Source organism: Papaver somniferum, chromosome 1 (genome assembly GCF_003573695.1).
Source record: "Papaver somniferum cultivar HN1 chromosome 1, ASM357369v1, whole genome shotgun sequence".
Lineage (NCBI taxonomy): Eukaryota > Viridiplantae > Streptophyta > Magnoliopsida > Ranunculales > Papaveraceae > Papaver > Papaver somniferum.
In genome coordinates, this window is record NC_039358.1 from 161,704,297 (window position 1) to 161,727,528 (window position 23,232).

Consider the following 23,232-nt stretch of genomic DNA (forward strand, 5'->3'; position numbering starts at 1 on the left):
AGTTTATTTTTAATTATAATTAAGCTTTAATTTTTTTTTAATTAAACAAGCCGGGTAACCCGTGAACCCGCAAGTTTTACCCGTTACGGGCGCGGGTTGAATAAATGACCGCCCGTGAAGAATATCAACCCGCAGATTTTGGCCCGTGCTAACCCGAACCCGTGTAACCCGTAACAAGCCAGCCCCGACCCGCCCGTTTGCCAGCTCTGTGAGACCCTTGGTCCATAAATTATTGTCAATTTTGTTTGGCATCAAGTTTTCCACAATAAGTTTCGCAGCTATTTTGAGAAACAATCCAGCCCCTTTAACATTGATCTTTCCATCACTCCTAGAAAGGTCTTTATTAAAAAAACGGTCAGATAACACTTCTGAAGGTAACCTTTCATTCTCAGGAGGAGGAAATCTAGTGCCTCCAACAGGCACATCCAGAAGATAACCAATAACATAGCGATCACCAGTAAATGTGACGCCTCTTACAATAATCTTGAAGGTGCAATTGGTAAAGTTTTCCTCATGGATATTAGCATAGAATTATGCAACCATCTCAATGCGAACAATCCCCAGGGGTCTATGACTTAAACCCCAGGTGTGATTTTTTAAGAAATCATACAGACCATCTACTTCAATTTTTGAAGCATCATAGTATCGTTCACAGATGGGTTGTTTGTTCTTATACTCCAAAAAGAGTACACGAGCAGCAGGGTTGATGAACCTAGCATAAATACTTGGATCATAGAAGGATTCATCTCTAGTTTGATGAATTGATCTTCCAACATGCCTTGTTCTTCTATGTTTACAAAACAAAATTTTGGAAACTTACTTGGTTCGTGAACTGTTCCTAATGGTAGAAATCCAAACACTCGTCAAGTACAAAAACTGCTCTTGACCCAACGTACACGAGCTTCTCCTGAGTTCAAGGGTACAAACAAACTTTGAATTAGTTAGAGAACGAGAAGTTGATGGAGCAAAAGAATGAGAACTGTTTGGGTTTCTCTTGTGTTTTCGAACTGAAAAGAACGATGAAGCGAGCGATAGGAACGAAAAGATTCTTTTCTCTTTTGTGTGTCATAGAGACCATTTTGAAACGTTCAAAATAGGTATTCATTCGTGAAACGGTTCTGAGTTTAACGTACGTGAACCGTACGTGTGCAAGTGAAGGACTTGTTTGGTACAAACAAGGAGCGATAGCTCAACAAATCTTTGTTCCAAGTAACTTTTGTAGGTACAAAAATGAATCTTGCACACCATGACATCAAGAGATTGTTTCTTTCCAACAACTCTTACATCTTGTAGTGTTGAGGAACCCCCAAGAATTTGTTTTTATGAGTCTAACACTGAGCTTTAAGAGAACCCAAAAATTATTGAGTTTCTGATTTCTCTTTTTCCAACTTATAAAAAATAGTTTCTCCCGATAGTTTTCAGTATTACAGAGGGAATCTCTTTAAAAAAAGACACCCTAACTTCTTCATGTGTGAAGGTAATACCACTATATTGATAAGAGGTATTAGGAATTGAGTCATGAAATGGTTCATGCTTTGAGGTGATATACTCATATGGCTGAGATTTAAACTATTCTTGTAAATCGTCTAATTTATTACAACTAAAGGAATACAGAAGAGGAGCACTGCTCTTACTGATTAACAAATCAATATCAACCTCAACATGATTATTATTCATCATAACTTGATTTAGCCAGCCATGAGATACTTGTTCATTCTGGAGATATAGATCAATCTCAAAGGATAAGCTTTCAAGTTTGTTTTCAATTCCTGAAAATATTTCAAGGGATTTTAAACCTGGTGGGGGTTTAGATCGAATTTCTCCGAGAGCCTTAATTGAATCAGTCATGGAAGAGAATTCGAAAATCCCTGGATCTGGTGGTGCATTCTTTGGGATAACATATTTTTCCATATAGTCAGATCGCTAAAAACACAGACTTATCAGGTCTTTAAACGTGTTTGCCTGCTCTGATACCAATTGAAAAAGCGGGGGTACAACAACCACACCCAATATTTCGATTAGCAATCTGTATGGACTAACTCTAATATACTTTCAAGAGAATCAACTAGACTCAAATAAAGTATATCAAAGAGTTATAATATCTCGATCTCTTGATTTAATTCTTACTCAAGCAAATAGAAATCTGCAAGTCTAATTAAATACAAGAGAGATAACTTGGATGGTACCAAAGACCAATATCCAAGTGTCAATCAATGTAAATCAACAACCAAAGGTTGGATATTCTAATTGATTGAAATCAACGCACTACCTGTGATATTTCAATTATATAACAAAATATAATGCGGAAAAGAAATAACACAGACACCAGAAATTTTGTTAACGAGGAAACCACAAATGCAGAAAAACCCCGGGACCTAGTCCAGATTGAACACACACTGTACTAAGCCGCTAAAGACACTAGACTACTACAAACTAACTTCGGTCTGGAATATAGTTGAACCCCAATCAATCGCATACTGATCCAAGGTACAGTTGCGCTCCTTACGTCTTTGATCCTAGCACGATACTACGCATTTGATTCCCTTAGCTGATCTCATCCACAACTAAGAGTTGCTACGGCCCAAAGTCGAAGACTTTAATAAACAAATATGTATCACACAGAAAAGTCTACGATAATAGATAAATCTGTCTCCCACAGAAATACCTACGAGTTTTGTTCCGTCTTTTGATAAATCAAGGTGAACAAGAACCAATTGATAACCCAGACTTATATTCCCGAAGAAAAACCTAGTATTATCAATCACCTCACAATAATCTTAATCGATGCGGTGAAAGAAGATATTGTGGAATCACAAACGATGAGACGAAGATGTTTGTGACTACTTTTATATCTTGCCTATCGGAGATATCAATCTCAAGCCAATCGTTACGATTGTACTCAATACGATAGAAATAACGAGATTAGATCACACAACTACAAGAAAGTAGTATCGGTCTGGCTTCACAATCCCAATGAAGTCTTCAAGTCGTTAACCTACAGGGTCTCGGTAGAAACCTAAGGTTAAAGGAGAATCGACTCTATCTTATACAACTAATATCGCACAGGAGGTGTGGGGATTAGGTTTCCCAGTTGCTAGAGTTCTCCCTTGTATAGTCTTTCAAATCAGGATTTGCAATCAATGTTAGCTTAGTAACAAAGCATTCAATATTCACCGTTAGATGAAAACCTGATTAGATTCAAGCTAATATGTTTCAACCTTTGGATCGAAAACTTAGCTTGTTACACACAAATGAAATGCATGTTTCTAGGTTTGTGTAACCGTACCCAAACATGTACATTTGTTGGTTAAACAATAGTTAACCAAATGGTTAGCCATATGAGCACTTTTATATTAACCATATTCTTCTTCACCATAACTAGTTCAAATGACTCAAATGAACTGGTTAGAGAGTTGTTCAATTGCTTAGATCTTATAGAAGTACACAAGACACAATCGAAGCAAAAACGAGTTGATTCACTCGAATCGATTCATGAACTTTATAGCCACGGTTTGCAAACTTGTGTTCCTTAGTAAATATAAGTATAAGTTCACGAATAATCGTTTTTAGATATAACAAACCTAAGTACGCAGACTTGGTATGCGGACTTGGTACGCGGACTTAAGTACCCGGAATAAGCTTGCAACAAGTTTACAAACTCCAGCAGATTTTCTCGGGAAGAGAACCTCCGACCGTACGCGGGATGGGTTCGCGGACTCTTGTTCCGGTTTTCCTGATCAACAAAGTACCCACACTTTGGTTCAAGGAATAAGGACTTATACATGTATGTGTTTCCACACCATGCTTATATCCAACAATGGTTATATAATCTAAACTCTCATTTCAATCATTGAAACATTCTTAGAGGACGTTATGTAATTGTTATTCACAAACCATTTTTCGTCAAACCCATTTTCAAGAAATTGAAACATAACATGACTTTCGTCACTAGGTAAAGATGAACTTGGCCAAAGTGAAAGCTTACCAATATATATATTTCGAGAAATAGATAAGCGAGATAAACTCGGCTCGAGATAGCAAATGTGTATAATCAAAGTTTATATAGCAAAACGTTTTTTGTCTCAAGATAGGAGATAGAGTAGATAGACTTTTGAGGGATAGATAAGTTCAAGTCTCCACATACCTTTTAGTCGATGAAGTTCCACCAGTTCCTTGAGTATCTCTTCGTCTTGTATGATGATCACCATGGAGTTCTTGAGTTCAACTACACTTTTTATCCTAGTCCGAGACTTAGATATAGTAGACTAGAAATCAAGACTTATTTGATCACTAACATTGACAAACATGCTTGAGACAGCAACGCATGCGAGTTCGACCGAGCAGTGCTCTACAGTTTTTATACCTAGATCTGGTTATCTTGATAATCTAGATCTTGGTAGATCTTACCAAACGAAGGAGTTTATTAGATTAGACGGAAGAGTCTTTGTTTAACTCAACATAAAATGTCTGATTTACTTCTTGAGATTGAGAGAGCAATTACCGAATATAGTTTTATTGTTTCTGAACACGATCCAAAGGAGTTGGTTCAAGAAGTCTTCACGGCTGGCGAAACAACTTACGATAGTGGACTCTATCTTAGGATTCACGTGTGTTGGCCAGATTGGTTGTAGGCGCAGCGATACTGAGGAAACTAGGTAACTTGGGGTATTTTACTTGGTATCAACTATATGAACTTGGTAGTGGTGTTTGTATAACGACTTAATTCTGAGAGTATTCAAAACTGGACTAGGTCCTGGGGTCTTTCTGCATTTGGGGTTTCCTCATGAACGAAATATTGGTGTGTGCTTGTACTTAACCTTTCGCATTATAATAAAGTAACTGCACTTGTACGTTAATCAAAACATTTGGGTTGATCCCTATAGTTAGGTTCGATCCCGGACTTGTAAAATATACCAAGTGTATACCTTGTGGTTGCTATCTTCTTGACAGTCTTTGTCTATATTAGATCACACAAGGTATCTGTCATACAGGTAGATACCGAAAAGATTGTGGTGTACTTGGTACCCTCGTCATTTCAACATCCATATACATGTACTTAGGGCGGTTTCTATGGAAATGAACATAAAATAAATTTTGCAAAGACATGTGGATGTGCAAAGATGGATTTCCACTATGGGAAATGTAATGAGCGGGAGATGAAGAAGCGCGCGAGTAGACAAGATACTCTTGTGGGCAGACAAGATCTGCGAGCGTAGGATGGCCAACCTCGGGCCAGCTGAGGTAAAACCCAATGACTCGATTCTCAACGGCTACAACTCTCAAACCATATAAATACCTCCATTTTCACTCACACCACCCCACTCTCTTCTTCATAATTTTTCTAACCAAAATATTCTACTTGTTATTCACAATTCTTAGTATAAACTAAGCAAAATGAGGGATGCCATAATAGTATAAGGCGAAAAAGATATAAAAAAGACGAAAGAATACCAGTGCCTACTACAAATATCGATTATACTCAAAATCCTGATGCAGAGTTTGCTTCCCTGAATGTAGTTGTTGGACCAGACTTGATCCCAGGTCATGTGTTGGGGCATCAAGAGCGGTCCGGATATTATAAAATTAGGGGTGGATACAAAGACTTAAATCCTGTTTATCTAGGTCTACCATCTCCAGTTCGAGAAAGTGGATAGATATCCCTGGCGTCATTACGAGAATATTGATAGAAAGGTGAAACACAACAACATTATAACGAGAATATTGATAGAAAGGTGGTGACCAACGATGCACACGTTCCATTTCTTATACTTTCTAATTGGTAAACTTGTTAAACTAAAATTAGAATTTACTTTTAAGCAATTGTTGATTAATACAAAACGATTAATTAGATGATATTATTCTTGTCATAGGAATTACCCCCCTTAATTTGTATTTTATTTGTGGAATTCCAAGTGGGGTGGGATCCCCTGTACCATTAACCAAAACGAATGGATGTCAAATAATAGATGGAAGACGCTTCTTTCCTTGTTTTTAGGATCACGTGTACGAGAAGATCAGAAAGAGTTGAAAGGAAGAGGTGGAGTATACTGTTTAGCGTTGAAGATTTTTCTAATGTTCAAAGCAGGCTCAATATATATATAGCTGAGTATGAGGAACTCGAAAGAGTGTTTGTGTTATGGTCAAACGTTCTTTCCTAAATAAACCATTGTTGCTCATGTGAGTTAGCTTAAAGTGTTACAAGATCTTTATAGTGCACCATATCATGATTGAGAGTCTGCAATTTTAGCAAAAGTGTATTAGTGCCTCAATACAACATCTGTAGGTGTAATCAACTTCACTCATTTCTGGGGCATCATAGAGGTAAATATCTAATTTTTGCTTTTTAAATTAAGTAGTTTTCTGGGAAAAAAAACACGATCAAAATACTAGATTATGAATTTATTTCCAGTATTGGTGGTATACCTACTTATGTGTCAATAAACCAGCTCTTAAACATAACACCCCTAGAGTTCCAATAACAGACATGTACATCAAGAGTAACTGGGCTAGGGACATTAGAGACAATAGTGCGCTTTCGGTTTTGTTCAAAGATATTAACAAATGACACAGATCCACCAAAATGTTGTTGTTCATCCTTATGTTGATTTTATGAGTTCGAAGAACACGAGGTACAATCCATTCTTGATTATTCACCCCGAAGAGTTTTTTTTTCCGACCCCGAGATGAACAGAGGTGTTTAGTATTTGGGATAAAGACTATTTTTCCAGTTACAACATACTTCTGCAAAGGAGATTAACCCGCCAAGACAGATTCAAGTATCTGCATCATTTTGATAGATTGCGACAAAGGCCATGGGAGAGGTTTTAATTAAATGTTGATATACATATTACTGAAGCATAGCATCTCAAACGGTACCATACAATTGCGAGGACGACAATTAGTGTTCACCATGTGCACATCTATGGATTTTATTTCCCGGCGTTAGGTCGTATGGGTCGTGATAAGTTAATCATTCCTAGCCAGACGCCACCAGAAAACCCACGCTTTATGACTTACCCCATCATAGATGGAAGTTCTTCATCATCTTCATCAAATTTTCCTTAAATATGTCGGGAGTTGCCAAATATAACTTCACAAGGCGATCCAATCACGACCCCAATAGTTTCGACAGCTACGTAACGTACATATCCATATTAAAATGTGAATTTCAGTAAAGATCAACTGAAGACCGGGTTTAACGATATGTATTGGCTAAATCAACAATAAGGGCTAGACACTTGAATATTCTTCAGAAATGGCAGACGGATACCATATTTGGATTTAGTTGATTTGTAAATCCCGATGGTCGTGATAATTCTTGCAGTACTTCTAGGATCAATTCATCATGGCACGAGAATGTGGGAGCTACACAAGTGGGAGGTATACAATTTCCAGAAACTGAACCACAAACTGTCCTTATTTCCCAACATCAAGTAATTCAACCAGATCCGAGCATTTCATCATTATTCTCGCCCTGGAATCAGAATGAAGGTTATTATATTGTTGCACCACCACAAGAAACCTCTTCTACATTTGTAGCAACACTCCTGGTTTGCAACCACCCGCTTCTGCTTTTTAGCAGTATGGAGATACAAGTCAATTCTCAAGTTTGTTAGTAGGTGGGAGTATTCTGAGACTTGGAGAATGGAATCAAGGGGAAGAAGGCAATGACAAACGACATTAGGAAACTTGTAACTTTTATTTCTGCTACGTTTGTATTTCAAATTTTAATTAATGAAAAGTACGCCTTTGTGTTGAAATATGATCACATATGTTTTAAATTAGAAACAACCATTCAATTTATTAACTCAATTAACCAATCAAAGCACTTGTAACTGACAATCTTCACTGTTATGTACTCGGCGGAACAACAACTAACAAGAAGAGGTTGAATTTGTTCAACACTTTAAGCATTTCGAAGCAATCTTCAAAACGTAAAACCATATTTTTTCCATCTTCGTCATTCATCTAAAGATCTTCTTACCAGATCGACATCAGTTTCACCTCTCAGTTTAAATCGATTGACTTGCATGGTTAAAGCTACAAATTCACTTATATTTTTCTTAATTGTCTCAAAACGAGATTGCGGGAGGTTATGGGTGTCATTGTAGAACTTCTCCTAACTAACCTCCCAGAAATTCATACCCGGATAGTGCGTTTCAGAAAGCTGAGTTTGTAACAACATATAGTTTATGTAAATAGCTAAATCTTCTTATCGAGTGTACTAAGCTCGACGAACTAACAATGGTCGAGACATACTTGAACAAATTATACTGAAGAGATTTTATGTGATATGTGAGGTTTGAAGAAAGTATAATTTAATATGATGTGAGAAATGAGTAGTTATGGGAAATTCAAAAAGAGCCGTTGGATGATTAAATTTTGTAGCCGTTCAGATATATCCGTGTTCAGATATATCCGTTGCCGTCCAAACTAAGGCCGTATGGATTGAACCACCAACAGATTATGTGGGGAGACGCGGCTGAGCTGAATCAATTGACGGTTGGTGTTGAACCGCGCGGATTAGGAAAAAGCGTGCGGCTCTTGTTGGACCGCAATGGGTAAAACCGATAAATTAACCAATTGGCCCATCGGTTTTTCTCTTTTGGTCAATCCCACAGTGAGATCAAAATGGGCATCCCATAGGAATTGCGCTTACAGTCTAAACTGAAATCACATTATAGTCGACCCCGCACCTTCCAAAACAGAATTTCTTAACCTAATGGGTGCGAGTGTCCAACGCATCCAATCCAAAATTTAAGATTGCGCCCTCCAGAAAACTCGTGCAAGAAAAAGGCAATGTACCATCTTACAAACTCATTAATCTTCAAACTGTTCACATTTTCAATGAAGATGGTTACTCATCTTTATGAAATGAAATATTGAACAAATACATCTAATTTCAAGTAACCCCTAAGATTCAGCTCTCAAAGAGGTTTCGAAACTTATCCCGTGTTTTAATACTACCCCATCTGTCATACTGTATACCAATCTGACTTTGCATTAGTTTCAGGGCCAGATCAACGTTACCTGCTTTTCTTAATGCGTCTATCAGGACTGTGCGTACACGCCCAGGTGTCTCATGATCCCTATCAACAATGCCATCTGCCAATTCGCAAGCCTCCTTTACATGACCTGCTTTACATAAAACATGGATCATGTCTTCAAATGCAGTCTCTGGAATAACTCCCATTGAAGCCAACTCATCCAATACCTTACAAGCCCTAGCAACCTTTCCTGACAAACAAAGCCCAATTGAAAGAGCTCTAAAAGATGCTGGAGTGGGTGTTATACCCTTGTCGATCATCATATCCCACATCTCCAACGCTTTGTCAGTTTTATGTTCTTTGAACAACCCATTAATGAGAATAGTGTACGTATAAACTGTCTGATCACAACCTACATCCTCCATTCGTTTAAACAAGGTTACTGCTTCATCAATTTTTCCACACTTTGTAAATGCATCAATGAGTGTGTTATAGCAATAGGAATCTGGTGTACATCCCTTATCGAGCATTTCTTCATAAAGCTTCTCTGCTTCATCAACCCTACCACCTTTTCCAAGACCATCAATTATACTTGAATATACTACTGCATTAACCCTAATGTTTTTCTCATGACCAAACTTCAAATACTCCAAGGCCAAGTCCAACTTCCCCGTTTTACATAAACAATTTACAATAACCCCATAAGTAACGTCATCAGGTTCACACCCTTCATCCTTCATTCTCTCAAAAAACTTCATAGCTTCCTCTCCATTCCCGCTTTTCGCCAAAGCATCGATCAAAGCGGTATGAATTGCCACATTAGCTTTACAACCATTCTTAACCATACAATCAAAAATAGCAAACCCTTCATAGCATTTCCCTTCTTTAACAAGTCCACTAATCACTAAACTGTAAGCATGTGAAGGAATTTCCAGTCTCTTCTCCACCATTTCATTGAAAAGACTCATACAAGAAGCAATATCCTCTTCCGAATAACAAGCTTGTATCAAAGTAAGATATGTAATTTTATCAGGACCGACCCTTTTCATTTCCATCTCTCTTAATTTACCTTTTGCATCCCTTGTTTTCCCCGACTTACAATACCCTTTGATCATAATATTGTAAGTAACAACATCCGGACGAACTATTCCTTTTTCCATAACATCAAAAACCCTCTCAGCAGATTCTATACACATTGAATTTACCAAAACATCCATCATAAAATTGTAAGTAAACAAATTTGGCTCAATTCCGTTTTCTATCATTCTTCGCCAAATCCATAATAATTCCCCAACCATTCCTAAAACCCCAAAACTCTTAATCAAAGCATTTGAAGTTGAAATAGTCATAAAAAAACTTCTATCTCTGACTTCTCCGACTAAAGTTTTAACTCCCTCTATGTCTCTAACTGATGCCAGTATACCAATTAATGTAACATAAGAATCTAAACTGTGAGAATAATTATTCCTTTGTTTGCCAGCCCAATAAAAGAATTTAAGAGCTAATTTTGGGTTTTGTTTAAGCTGAGAGGACATAAGTAGTTGAGTGACAAAATGAGGTGATAATTTGATGAGAAATTTTTTACAGTAATCATCTAAATTGGATTCCATTGTTGGAGAATCATCTAAAAGATTGAGTATTCTAAAAGGTTCTATCCATTCGGGAGGAGGAAAGGAAGTCGAAACGAACCTTGAACTAGGAGGGAATGTTTTGCTCCAGATAGAGTTAGGGGTTTGATTCGTCCCTTGATCATTCCTGCCAAGATGATTGTGGTGAGACGAAATGGAGAATCGGCGGGGTGTCAGTTGAGTTACAGAGATAAACCTGTGCAATTTTCTCATCAGATTCCGTTATTGTTTAGGGTCGTCAGGAGAAGGGTTTTAACTTTAGAAATTATATTTCTCATGATGAACAAAATCCTTCGCGAATGAACCATCATCGGTTCTATGGTCTAGTTGTCAGGACATTGGACTCTGAATCCAGTAACCCGAGTTCAAGTCTCGGTAGAACCTCGTAATTTTTAATTTTTTTCTGCCTTTCCAGTTACCATTTAAATTCTATTATTCAGATTTCCTGCGTTAAAAGGCAGTGACTAAATGCAACCCATGCTATGACTAAATGCAATCCTTCTAAAATAAAATCAACCTCCTTGAAGTGGGTAAACAAAATTTAGTCATCTTCCCAATAGAAAGAAAAAAAACCCTAAAGTAGGTCAGTGATTAGAAGTTTATTATCGTTTATACAATATCTCGGATGGGTAGGAAGAATTTTTAGATCTCAAATCAATTTTTTGATCGGACAAAATGATTGTTGATCCTACTCAAGCTCAACCAAGAACAAGCAAGCTTTTTTAGAACCTATAAATTGAAAATACTAATAATTTTCTGTTAGAAAACATGAATCAAACTCCAACTGGAAAGAAGAAAAGTCATGTATTATTTTATCTATTTGGTGGCAAAAACTTTTGATTCCATTTCCTCTACCCATGTTAATCTCTTCCATAAGCAAATCGTTGGAGTAAACTTCTTATCTAAGAACAGCTTCTCTTTACCTGATCTGCCCAACCTTTTCTCACTTATATTTATTTTGGCTTGGACTAACAAAGAAGACAGGTAAGTTATGTTTACTCACTTTAATAAGGTTCACAGTATTTTGAAAGGGTTGCATTTAGTTTTGTGTGAGTTGCATTTAGTCACCGCCTTAAAAAAACGCAAACTGCCAGATAAGTAGATAACTGCTTGAATTTGAAGCAGGAGTACAGACTGCAATAAGAAGATGCCAGGAGATAATTGTGTTGAGCGTCAATTGTTTGGTGGTGCAATTTCTACTTGTTTCCCTCATAGATTTCAGGATGTTAGTGATGTCCGCCAAGTTCCTGATCATCAAGAAGCCTATGTAGACCCTGCAAGAGATGAAAGCGTCGTAATTGAGTTATTAGATTTGAAACATGATGTAGGAGATAACGGTAATGCTGTTTGGTTTCTACAAGACCTTGCTGGTGAACAAAACGCTGAAGGAACCACAGTGATTGAGCAATCAGGAGTTTTCACGGCAGATGGAATTCGGTACCCGAAGGCAGCGATAGTGACAAGAGCAATTGGGGAGATGAAGATTTCTAAGGGACGGCAAGGACCGGAAGCGCAGAATCATGTTAAGGTTTATATTGCGAATTTGCGGCTCAAAGAAGTTGGAACTGATGTTCTAATTACTGCCTATGAACCGTTTGTGATAAATCCCCTGAGTGAAAGTGCAAATTCTGTTGGAGCTGGATTGACTGCCCCTGCGGCGCAGTCTGGATGTACACCGATGTCTGAGGTTTTTAGACTTGTTGTTGCTGAATTCAAAGTCCATGACTGGAACCTTTTCGCTGCTTGAAGCTTGAAAGCGTTTGGAATTTAGGAAACTGTAGAACTTATTTTTCTTTTCTACCTTCAATTTCTTAAATTTCATGGTAATGCAAACAGTTCTCGAATAAGCATAGCCCATTCAGAAGAAATTGTAGAACCTAGTATTTTATTTTTATTTTTTTGCCTTGCCATTTAAGTTCTACGAAATTATATTTGAACTTTTTATTCTGGTAGAGTCAGTAGCTCAAAACTATACTAACATTTTAACTTGAACAATTGGTATCTGGAAATAAATTCACCAATTACCAGTATAAGGGCTTATTTCTAATGAACAATCCACAGTTTGTTCATTTTGAAAGATCAATTATAAGAATCGCCAGAATTGATGTTTTGTCAACAAATCAAATATTCAGTTACACATCACGCAAAATCGAATGTTTGAATTACAAAAGAAGTAAAGAAAGACGAAAACAAGGAAAGAATAAAAAAAATATATAAAAAAGTATGTGATAACCAGAGAATTACCAAAACTGTAACTTTACAGGTTTCTAAGGTGGATATTTGTGGTAGGAGGAAAGAATAACTACTGATGCCGACAAGGATAAAGCTCACTTAATTTATGCTGGGATACAAAATGAGGAACTGAGAGCTGGAGGTAAAATGCAGACCAGGTGTGGGCCAGCAGGATTGCAGCTTATATTAGCATCATCTAGATTCGGCAGACTCAGTTGAGGAGGACGAATATATCCAGACACCAAAGGTACACATGTAATTGATATAACGATCCTCGAACCTGAAAATGTTGCATATGTAAATAGCAGGCACTGGCATTTCACAGTATTAATAAACAGACATGTTCTCTTATCGCAAACCTTGCTTCGTAGATAGTGAAACATGGCCACGCTTCCTTCCAGCTATCATCCAGTTTGTGGGATTTGTGTTCACTTGATATAATACTTCATCTTGCTGCATGTGTATTTCGAATGTTAACAAGATGATCGAACAGCTTAGTTGGCATTTCAGATTCTAAAAATTCTTTGATAAAACAAGACTTACATTGTCAGGGGAAATTGTGTTTTCGTCAAATTCCTTTAACCTTTCAATTCTCCATCTCATGCTAACAAGCTGACCAACTCTCAGACTACCTGAGGGGAGGGGAAGAAATCCAACTGCCAGGCATGGATCAAGCACAGGCCTTTGCAGAACGAGTGCACTCCTGAAGAGCAAATCTTTTTTATCACCTTCAGATTCAGTGGCTACAGGATTATGTGCTCCAACTGTTCTATCACCTAAGATTCCATATCTGATATTTAATATACTATCAGAATTTATCCTTGCAGTTTCATCTGCAAAAAATTAAGAGGATTAGTAATGTTTGTCATGGAAAAATCACACCTTACTACCCTGTAGGACAAAGAATACAGTGAACCTGCCTAGCCACCACAATAAATGAATCCATAACCATACGGAAGAACTGAATCAGAAGTTCCAAATTTAAACTGATCAATCATTGAGAAAAAATCAACCATGGAGATAGAGAATATTGAATTTATAAAAGCAGCAAATAAACAAAACCCCCAGCCTTCTTTTGCTTCATTTTTTCTATGTGCTCCATCTCCTTAAGAGCATTTGTTCATTTCATGTTAAGAAGCTGAAAATAGCACCAAATCTGGCTTACCTCCATTTGTTGCATTCCCTAAGCAGATCCCAAACAGGATTCCTGCTCTAGATGATGGGGAAATGACAAGTGGGAAGAAGCTTGAAGTTGGCCTGCCATCACCCTCCCCTGTATGAGCAAATCCATCTTGCAGATCCAGCCACGCATCATATATGGTCAATGTGGCCTTCACTTGGGAATGTAGAGTGACCTAGAAAAACAAAAGTAGCAGCATAGGAAGGAAGATTTTGAAATCAATCTCAGTAAACCGGTAGGGCAAACAAATCAACAAATTCATGGACCCGAAATATCTAGGTCACTCAATAGACTTTGTTCTTCCAGCTGTCCCATGCTCCTAAGCACCCCTTTCCCTTATAAGGATTCATAGTAGTTTGAAAAACCATGCAGGGGGGAGAGAGATGAGTTACTGATATCATCAACAAGATCGACTAACAAGTTTTTTCTAGGCAGAACCAAGAGTAAAAATGAATGGCTTATCTGCTGATTGGGTTGTGGCTGTGTGGGAAGGTTGCCTTTTATGCCTCCTTAAGTTCTTCATTTTGTTTTTGTCTGTCCTATGTTGCGTTGGTTGGTTTCAAATCCTTTTTCAGTTCGCTGAGTCAAGTTATTATTGTACACCTTTTCTCTTGATTATCAATATAAACATTTTTCCAATAAAAAAAATGAAGTTTAGAAAATCCTGCAATTTCAAGACCAGCAAATATTTAACATCTCAACATTTTGACAAGAAAACAGGAAGTCTCATTCCATTTCCTATTTGATTTGCTAGTTTTGCAGATTATCTTGATACATCAGAAAAGAAACCAGTCAAACCACATTCATAAACTTAAAATATACCAACGAATGTGAAACCGATACTGCATATATGTATATGCCAATCCTAAAGTTGTATAGGAACAGGAATTTAAAAGAAAATAAACATTAATATCCTTTGCTTGACATTTTACACTTGGCATGCTTTGTCCGATTTGTTGATATAGGAGTTACTGAAGAAAAATGAATAATTTGAATTGTTAAATTACCTGCAAAAGTAAAGTACCACTATTGCACTTGTCTGCTACACGTGTACTCACATGGAAAGGATCAGTGAAATGCAAAGCGAGAGTCCTGCACATGGAGACAGGTGTTTGAGGCCAAAATTTTGGTAATATGATTGCTTCATAAAAGGTATGACTAAAATGAAAGAGATGTTGCCTTTCAAATGTCTGGTTACGAGAAATTCCAAATTCAAGTTTCAACGCTATTGTTCTCATGCCATCAACTATACTTTGTCTCTGAGCAGCAACTGTCCATAAGCAGAAAACACCACAATAGTTAAACACCCAAAGATGCATAAACAAGATGCACTTATATTATACTTCTAACTAATAAACAATCGGAAACTCTCTAACCTGATGAAATTCCATCTGCCGACCTACTGTCAGTCGCACGTACAGGAAACCACAAAACAGAGGCGGAATTGCTTGACCAATCTGGCAACTCTATTTTACCATCTTTAATCATCAGCTGCGCAAATTCTTCAGAAACAGAAGAACTTTCATTTTTAGAATCGTCAGAGTTCCCTGTCCGAGCAGTGTTCTGTAGTACCTTACTGTGATTCTCCATCTCAATAGCATGTGAATCCTCAATTTTCAGGCCAGGACCAGTATCAATATGCAAGGAAGCACCTCGAAGGGAGTAGTTAATAGGCGTTACTATTAATCCAATCCATTGTGGTTCATTCATCAGCAAAGCAGACGATATGGCAGCAGTAAGATCAACTAGAGGTCTTGGCTTGAAGACCTACCAAGGAGAAAGTTTATTAGATGCGAAACAGAAAAGATAGTTAAGTTAGTCACAAACTGCAACAGATACTTAAACAGGCTTGTAAATAAATAATAAATAGAAACAAAACGCAAACAAACATACACAGCAGGAGATATCCATATTCATATCGTTTAGCAACATTTCTTTAGAAATTACAGAAGCAAATTCATCAACCATACAAAACACTGAGATTTCATCAACCATACAAAACACCAGGATGGTGCTCTGCAGCAAAAGAAACACCCAAAGTACAACCAAGCCTCAAGAGTGTCAAACTTTATAACAATCCAAGAGCTACACAATCTAGATATAACTGACTCCTCTACCCTGCTTGCATGCCTAGATCCACAATAGAGTGCCAATAAAACAAAATGCATTGTATTGTCAAAAATCAGTCCATGTTAAATCTTTATCAAAACAACCTTGAATCGTCTAGTAAGTGAGCGAAAAGGGAGCCATGTCAAGTGAGAAGTCATTTAAACATACATGGCAGCAAAATATCGAGCCCCTTTCTTACTAGGGTCAAGAAAATCAAAAGTACATATTTGAGGGCCAAGGAGAAATCATCTATTTGACAGAAACGAGATTCATTGTAGCTTACAAGTTTGCTTTGTCACTAGTTCCCAAGAGACAGAGTCTACACCTGAATATCTCTTTTTTGGTTAAGGAATACTACCTTTAAGATTGGCCGTGCTGGCTTCTCGTAGCTCATAAAATCATCACTGTCTGCAGGTCCGCCTTTAGAGAAGCTGTGCGATCGAAACCTTAGGTGCCCAATCTGCCCAGTGAGAACACCCAAGATGTATGATCCTGGTTTTTGTGGGGGTATGGCAAGAGTAATGGAGTTCCTGCCGGGCTTCAATATGGTCGGTTTGGAACTTATTATGGGCTGAAAATTAAAAGAAAAACAAGAAACTGTTGATAAATACCTCAGCAAATATCATATGCTTTCTACTACAATAATATAATCGAGAGTAAATAACATTGACAACACGAATACCTTTGCACCTTCATCAGCATTATATGCAGCCATCAGAGACAGACTGAGTGCATCAAGTGTTATATCATCAGGAAATCCACTCCAGACTGTTACAGTTAGGGTACCAGGATCCCCATCACACAACTCGAGTGGTGGGCCAGGATTCCCAGAAAATGTTACTAATGATGACACGTCCAAAGGAACAGGATGCTTCATTTCACTATGGGCAATCCGAACAACCTCTGACTGAAATGATTGGCGTTCTTTAGTTAAAAATAAGCCACTATCCAGTGACAGCAGCCTTACACAAGAAGATAGATAACCAGCTTCATCATTCAGTATCTTTTGACACTCGGCCAAATTGGGAAGAACTTCAGCCAGCAAGTCCTGCCATCCTTCACCAGCATAAAGAGCACAAACCTTCTCATATGACTTAGCTGCTAGGTCAAAATTTCCATGTTTATAGTAAACAGCAGCAATCTCGCCGTCTAGGACAACACCATGTCTTTTCCACCAAGAATGGTGATAATTATCAGCTGCACCTTTTGTTAGCTCGAGATATTTTTGCTGCAATGAACAGCATTAGATGTCTGGTATAAAATGATTAGAGAAAATGTGCTAACACAATGCAATGACAAAGCATGGAAAATAAAAAAGTCCATAATTCTGTAGAATGCTTACCTCAAAGTCGTTTACAGATGATAAGAACTTCCACAAATCAGGATCAGAAATTGTACGCTGCAGGGCATGCTCTGCAGCGACATGAATTTCTGATATTCGCATAGGCCGATCAACTAAGCTCTCAAAATTTCCTGGGATAGAGTTGGTTCTGGGCATACCCGCATTAACCTTATTTGATACTGGCATCCCCAGAGCTGCATCCACTCCTGAGCTGTCAACATATTATGCAAGTACCCAAACAAAGAAAATAAACAGATGTCATTTTGACTAAAAAGAAAAAGAAAAGGTAGTACTGCATCGAATTCAGATATTACTAGAATTTACCCGAGGGCCAAAATTAAAGCAGAGACGAAATAAATTACCCATCAATGAAACTTGGGCGACTATCGAACATTTCAAACATATTTCCCCCAGAAAGAGAAGCCCTTCGCCTATTAGCCTCTCGTAGAAGCACAGAAGGTTCCAGAGGCAATGGTTTCCTCTGTATACCAAAGTGCTTGGATCTGGGGTTTGTTTGAAGAATCATCTGCAATGATACAAATGTTTATGGAAGAAAGAAGCCTATAATGTATCGCATGTAACACCAATATCCATTATTTTTAGAAACGATATTTTAATCGAACATGAAGTTCACTGACAATAATGGTTTTGTTCATGATTCTTGAATAAAGACCCTAAATAAGTTTGGATTGTTTATAAAGGTCCTTCTTTTCCGTGTTCATGACATCGGCGCCAAGTAGATCAACTACGAAATAATGCATTCATCATAGCCTTTTTTTAACCCTAATTTTGCTCACAGTCACCTCATCAGTAATTTTAGCATAGATTATATAGATGTACTTACTTTTTCTTTTGTAAGCACTTCTGCTGAAGCGTCAGTCGGAAGTGAAGGCCACACTGTTGGCTTGGGCCAAGGTAGCATGCTTAATGCAGCACTGCTCAAATGGGAGGTTAAAAATAGAAAGATGTTCACAGTCCAAACATATATGGCAATAAAGTCCAACCCTGATGACCAACAAGATGTTTTACACTGAATTGAAGTAAATAGATCTGATCTTACCTGTTAACAGGACTCCTTTCTATTTCTGGTCCATATCCAATTAAATATGCAAGCCTCATGAACTGCCATCAATTTAGTAATAGTTAGAGAAACTGACAAACTATAATTCATTGAGGGTGATATATCAAAGAGTATGCTCTTACATGCATATAAAAGAAGTAAAGGATGTCAACTAATTAACTTCCCAGAAGTTAATCCTGAACTACACAAGGGCTAGAACTATACAGGTTACAAAATCACAACAGATTGCTCTCCTCAGCCCACTGTCACACCCACTATCGAACCATTGGGACCACCATAAAAATTTTCCATTGGCAAACTAAAACTAGTGCCATTAGTATGTGAAACTAACTTTTAGACATGTTAACTCGCGATTTTTATTGCAACCCTAGGTACAAATCTTTTAATAGTGGAAGTGGTTCTTTAGAACTTAGACCAAGTAGTATCTTTCGTTAAAGTGCGGAACTTAGAACCCTAGAAGCGACTTGGATTACTGCATTCGTAGACATTGTGTGGCTGACCAATCCAACATTATCAAGCCTAACCCAGCCCAGCCCAGATCAAATCAAATACTTAATTGTACAATTACTAGTTAAATACATAGAAGCATACCTTAACCCTACTTAGTGAATAAAGATCACCCTGAAGGCGGTGGAACTCCTTCTCAACATCAGGCGCCACAAGCCTATCCTTATCCTTATAATGGGAACTGGTTGCATCAATTAAAGCTAAGCATGCGGTTATTACCCATACTTCACGCAAACAGAAGGGTAAGAGATGCTGCAAGGAGCTCGAGCAAAAAAAGAGTAAGGAACTGCAGCAAGAAAACATCTTGCTGATAACTAATAATTGGCAGATAAATAAATACATACTTCTTGTGATGCCAAGGCCTTCGAGAAGCTGATTATGAAAGAATGACCTCTTGAAGCAACCTCAACCGGACGATTTAGCTTGAACAACAACTGCCAAATGCACCAAATGAGCCACCTAGATAATTATAACATAAATGTCTAAACATTGAAGTAGAGATACTTCCCCATGAACAGTTAAACTTTTTCTCTTCTAGCAAATACACGTGGTTGACCATAAAAGAGCAGGATAATTGGTGGAAAGGCCAACTTGGAAAAGAATGCTTTTGCATGCTAAATGAATCAAACCTTACAGAACAAGGATCTCAATCACAATGTCAAGAAACATCCTATGTATCCAACAACATGCTCACTAATCACTACATAGATACTTATGTAAAAATCTAATGATACCAGAAGAGTGTTATTGTTAAGCGAAGTGCGTTTTTTTTGCAACGTAAGATCAGTAAAACCCTCACTGTTTAAGAAAAGATAGAAAACTTTCAAACAGAATTATGAATTACGATAGTACTAGAAACTGCGGTATGATCCAAGCAGGAACTTGGTAACTGAGAGATGACCAGTAAAACAGGAAAGAGTTACATCATGGTCAGACACGAAGTCCTAACTTTGGTTGGTTGGTTTCTTTTCAGCATAAGATAAATCGGAGTTATAAGGATCATTTACACACCATGGATTGACAGGCAAACAGATACTGCCGAAATTCAAATTCTCTAAATGAATCATCTTGGACGATCTGCGATAGTGGCTTATATTCGGGTTTTAGGAGTGCTGCCTGATCATCTCCTTGGTCCATTCCTCCAAAATCCCTCTTTCTCAAGGCTGAAGTATTAACTGCAATATGAGAAATATATCACTCTACAGAGCACTGAAGATAGACATATTAATATATGCATTGATCTGTGTATCTGTATCTGTTATCCAGGTAGAGTGCTCAATGCATAATTACCATTATTTTAAAAGAAAGAAAAAGTCAAACTCGATGTTCATGATCCTGTATATGGTACTGCAGCGATAGTGAGGTCTGGAAGTATATAAAAAGAATGCATAATTAATGAATGCAATATTTCTAGGAAGTGCGAACCTGTTTCCAAATAGCAAAGTTCCAATTCGTCATACTCGCGTAACGAATCCTCATGCAAATGAGCCATCTGAAACATAAAAGCCAAGCTTTCCTGCAAAGCAAATTAAGTAAAAGCTAGAGTCAGCGGCAAGCAAATATGATAAGCGACTCTTTTTGGGGAGGGATAACAGGATGGTGTATAGCTCCTGAAATTCACAACACCAACGGTCCCAAGCCTATGCTTAAAACCCAACACACCCCTCCTCCCTCCCCCGCCGGAACATTAAAGTTAAGAGAAAATATCTTGCACTTCTATAGGATTCAGTTGTGTGTCCTGAATTGAAACACACCCTAGTTTAAAATGTCTTTAGCAGCATAGAGACAAGAATAGTAAGCTATGGGAGACAAAAAAAAACCTTCAAAATGAAGAAGTTACAAAAATTCCAACTTGGCATGAAGCGCTGTTCACTTTGCCTGCGAATTTCCTCTTCATAGAACTGAACACGTCTATCCAGTGTATTTCTTATAGACTCCATGATCTTAGAGTCCAAATCCTCCCAAAAATTTGGTTCTGTCCCATGCAAATCTAGTTTGCAGCACCTGAGTAATTTAGGATCAGATGACCACAAAGAACTAAAAGTTTCAGTGATGACTTAGAATGATTAAGATAAATAGAAGAACGCATTTTAAGGAAAATATTACTGGCATGAATACTATAATGGAAACTGGTGACAGAACAAAACCAGCTATTCAAAACACGCCATGTCAAAAAGCTAAAATTTTGTTATTTACCTTTCTCTCTTTTTCGAGCTAAAATCCACCTCAAGCTTCGAATATATCTTTTTTGCCAACTTAGTAGCCGAGTCATTGCTGGGGTGAGCTTTCGACACAAATACGATAAACCACTCCCTTTCATCATTTTGCACAATCAACTTTAGACGTGGTTTTAGAATGTTCTTGAATTCATCAAAATCCTGCCAAGACAGAAATAATCTATGTTACTGCATTGATAGTAGAATAAATATATGTGTGTGTGTGTGTGTGTGAGAGGTTCCATACATATATATAGCACAAAGAAGGAACACTAGCAAACTTTAAATGTATGTGAAGTTACATACATATACGTTTGGTAGCTCAATTATGTGAAATTTAAATTTTGCATAAAGATGCACACATTCAGTAATCCAAGTGAGCATGTGTTATATGGCAAGAATGTCAGACGATCAAAAATTAGGATATTGGGTAAACATTTGGCATGAAGATTGCTATATATAATTGATAAAAACCTGAGCAAATGCTACAAGAACTAAAAAAAAAGTGGTTAGAACATACCTCGCAACTAACTAGGACCACAGTTGCATATGGCTCCCGAAACCAAAATATTGACTGCTCTTGAGGAAATCGGCTTCTGAGTCTTGCATCAGTTGTTAAAATGAACTCAGCAGGTAGTTTTTCCACATACACGGGGTTACGAGCCTTGTTGTTTAAACAAGCTCTTTTAAATGGCAAACGCTCTTCAAATTCCTTTTTAACCACGTTCCACAAATCGCTCACATCTTCAACTGTACAGTAGTCCATTAACCAGACAGAGTTATAACTACATAATTTGAATCCACAAACACTCATCTGAGTACATAATTACATTTTTTTTATCACTATTAAGAATCTAACCGTCTTATTAATAGAAGTGTAGCATTTGAAGTCTCTACAATTAAAATATGAGCTTTTCGTTCACAATCTAAAATTAGGTTTGACCTTAACATCAAGTAATTCATAATGGAGTCAAGATCGGAAGATACTAAATGTGGTGCTAAAAAATTACATAAATAATCAAAAAAATTGAACGAAAATTATGAAATGGAAGATGACGAATTACCTGAAATAACCAAGTGATCAGAAACACTCTTGATTGTTTGAAATTGAGCTAAGTAATTCGCCATGATCGATCATGTGCTAAAGATCTAGAATTTTAAACACATTTTTAGGGGTTTTTCTGTTTGGGAAGAGGACTGAGAGAGTTCATTAGTGTACTGAAACTGAAAATCGAAGTAGTTGCAGTTCAATCTATGAAGGAGAAGAGAGGAGGAGCGGGGAGAATTATTTGCTGTCCTGGAGACAATTTCAGTGGGAAACTCTTCCGCACTAGAATTGCACTAGTATGGTAGTACCTCGGCCGTGCCCTCTACGGGCCCATGGGATGCATCAATTGGCAATCGAAACAGGTTTGTGTTTGGTAACACGGTCTCTGGTATGCTCTTGCCCTCTTAGAGTCTTAGTTCCGGCTCCAACTTTTCTAACATGACACGTAATTCTTGTGAATTTTGTTTTTGTTCAGTCCTTCATGAAGTTTTACTTGCCGTGTGAGTTTAGTGAACGAAGACTTGGATAAATAATGTTGTTTAGACGGTGAAATATAAGGTAGGGAACCGCTCGTAGGAAATTTGTGATGAGATACTCTAGGATTGTTGGTGGAAGAGATCAAATGTTACTTCGAATCGATTAATGAACATGTTTGGTGATGTTTTTCAATCAACAACCATTTATATATTTTCTTTTTATTTTTATTGGTATAAGTTGGTTTACGACTCAAAAATATTTTTTGGAAACTGAAATATTTTTTTATGTTTTATTTTTCGAAATAGGAAACTGAAATATAACAATTAACAAACAACAATTCCTTGCTCTCTATGTGAGATCAGACTCTTACTTCAGTATACTCGTTTAAATAATTTGTGGAAAAAAATGGTTCCACCTATTTGCCA

At 37.4% G+C, this 23,232-nt stretch overlaps 3 protein-coding genes and 1 non-coding gene across 4 annotated transcripts; 2 read left to right on the top strand and 2 right to left on the bottom strand.

Moving 5' to 3' along the window:
• Positions 1–8,809: 8,809 nt before the first annotated feature.
• Positions 8,810–10,984, bottom strand: LOC113306030 (pentatricopeptide repeat-containing protein At1g03560, mitochondrial-like). The gene has a single exon (XM_026555019.1). It carries the CDS (start codon positions 10,826–10,828, stop codon positions 8,921–8,923), a length of 1,908 nt encoding a protein of 635 aa, XP_026410804.1. The 5' UTR covers positions 10,829–10,984; the 3' UTR covers positions 8,810–8,920.
• Positions 10,928–10,999, top strand: TRNAQ-CUG. Its single transcript has one exon. It is a non-coding gene; the product is annotated as a tRNA-Gln (tRNA).
• A 193-nt stretch (positions 11,000–11,192) lies between these two features.
• LOC113306042 (ran guanine nucleotide release factor-like) lies at positions 11,193–12,567 on the top strand. The gene is made up of 2 exons (XM_026555029.1): positions 11,193–11,599; positions 11,741–12,567. Exons 1-2 carry the CDS (start codon positions 11,418–11,420, stop codon positions 12,360–12,362), a joined length of 804 nt encoding a protein of 267 aa, XP_026410814.1. The 5' UTR covers positions 11,193–11,417; the 3' UTR covers positions 12,363–12,567.
• A 127-nt stretch (positions 12,568–12,694) lies between these two features.
• LOC113306037 (trafficking protein particle complex II-specific subunit 130 homolog) lies at positions 12,695–22,700 on the bottom strand. Its single transcript, XM_026555024.1, has 21 exons — positions 22,347–22,700; positions 21,803–22,032; positions 21,263–21,444; positions 20,887–21,070; positions 20,492–20,582; positions 20,078–20,241; positions 19,411–19,500; positions 19,151–19,318; positions 18,539–18,600; positions 18,323–18,413; positions 17,841–18,004; positions 17,479–17,689; positions 16,819–17,364; positions 16,495–16,707; positions 15,404–15,794; positions 15,207–15,297; positions 15,035–15,119; positions 14,013–14,202; positions 13,391–13,680; positions 13,207–13,300; positions 12,695–13,127 (listed from the first exon to the last, which is right to left on the bottom strand). The coding sequence occupies exons 1-21, from the start codon at positions 22,408–22,410 to the stop codon at positions 12,952–12,954; spliced, it is 3,777 nt and encodes a 1,258-aa protein (XP_026410809.1). The 5' UTR covers positions 22,411–22,700; the 3' UTR covers positions 12,695–12,951.
• Positions 22,701–23,232: the final 532 nt, after the last annotated feature.

Coding starts and splice junctions, on each gene's coding strand:
- LOC113306030 (XM_026555019.1), bottom strand. CDS start 10,828: ATGAGAAAATTGCACAGGTTTATCTCTGTAACTCAACTGACACCCCGC.
- LOC113306042 (XM_026555029.1), top strand. CDS start 11,418: ATGTATTATTTTATCTATTTGGTGGCAAAAACTTTTGATTCCATTTCC. Junction 11,600..11,740: donor TGGACTAACAAAGAAGACAG/GTAAGTTATGTT, acceptor AATTTGAAGCAG/GAGTACAGACTGCAATAAGA.
- LOC113306037 (XM_026555024.1), bottom strand. CDS start 22,410: ATGGCGAATTACTTAGCTCAATTTCAAACAATCAAGAGTGTTTCTGAT. Junction 20,583..20,886: donor GTAACTTCTTCATTTTGAAG/GTTTTTTTTTGT, acceptor TTTGCTTTGCAG/GAAAGCTTGGCTTTTATGTT. Junction 13,301..13,390: donor ACACAATTTCCCCTGACAAT/GTAAGTCTTGTT, acceptor ATACACATGCAG/CAAGATGAAGTATTATATCA.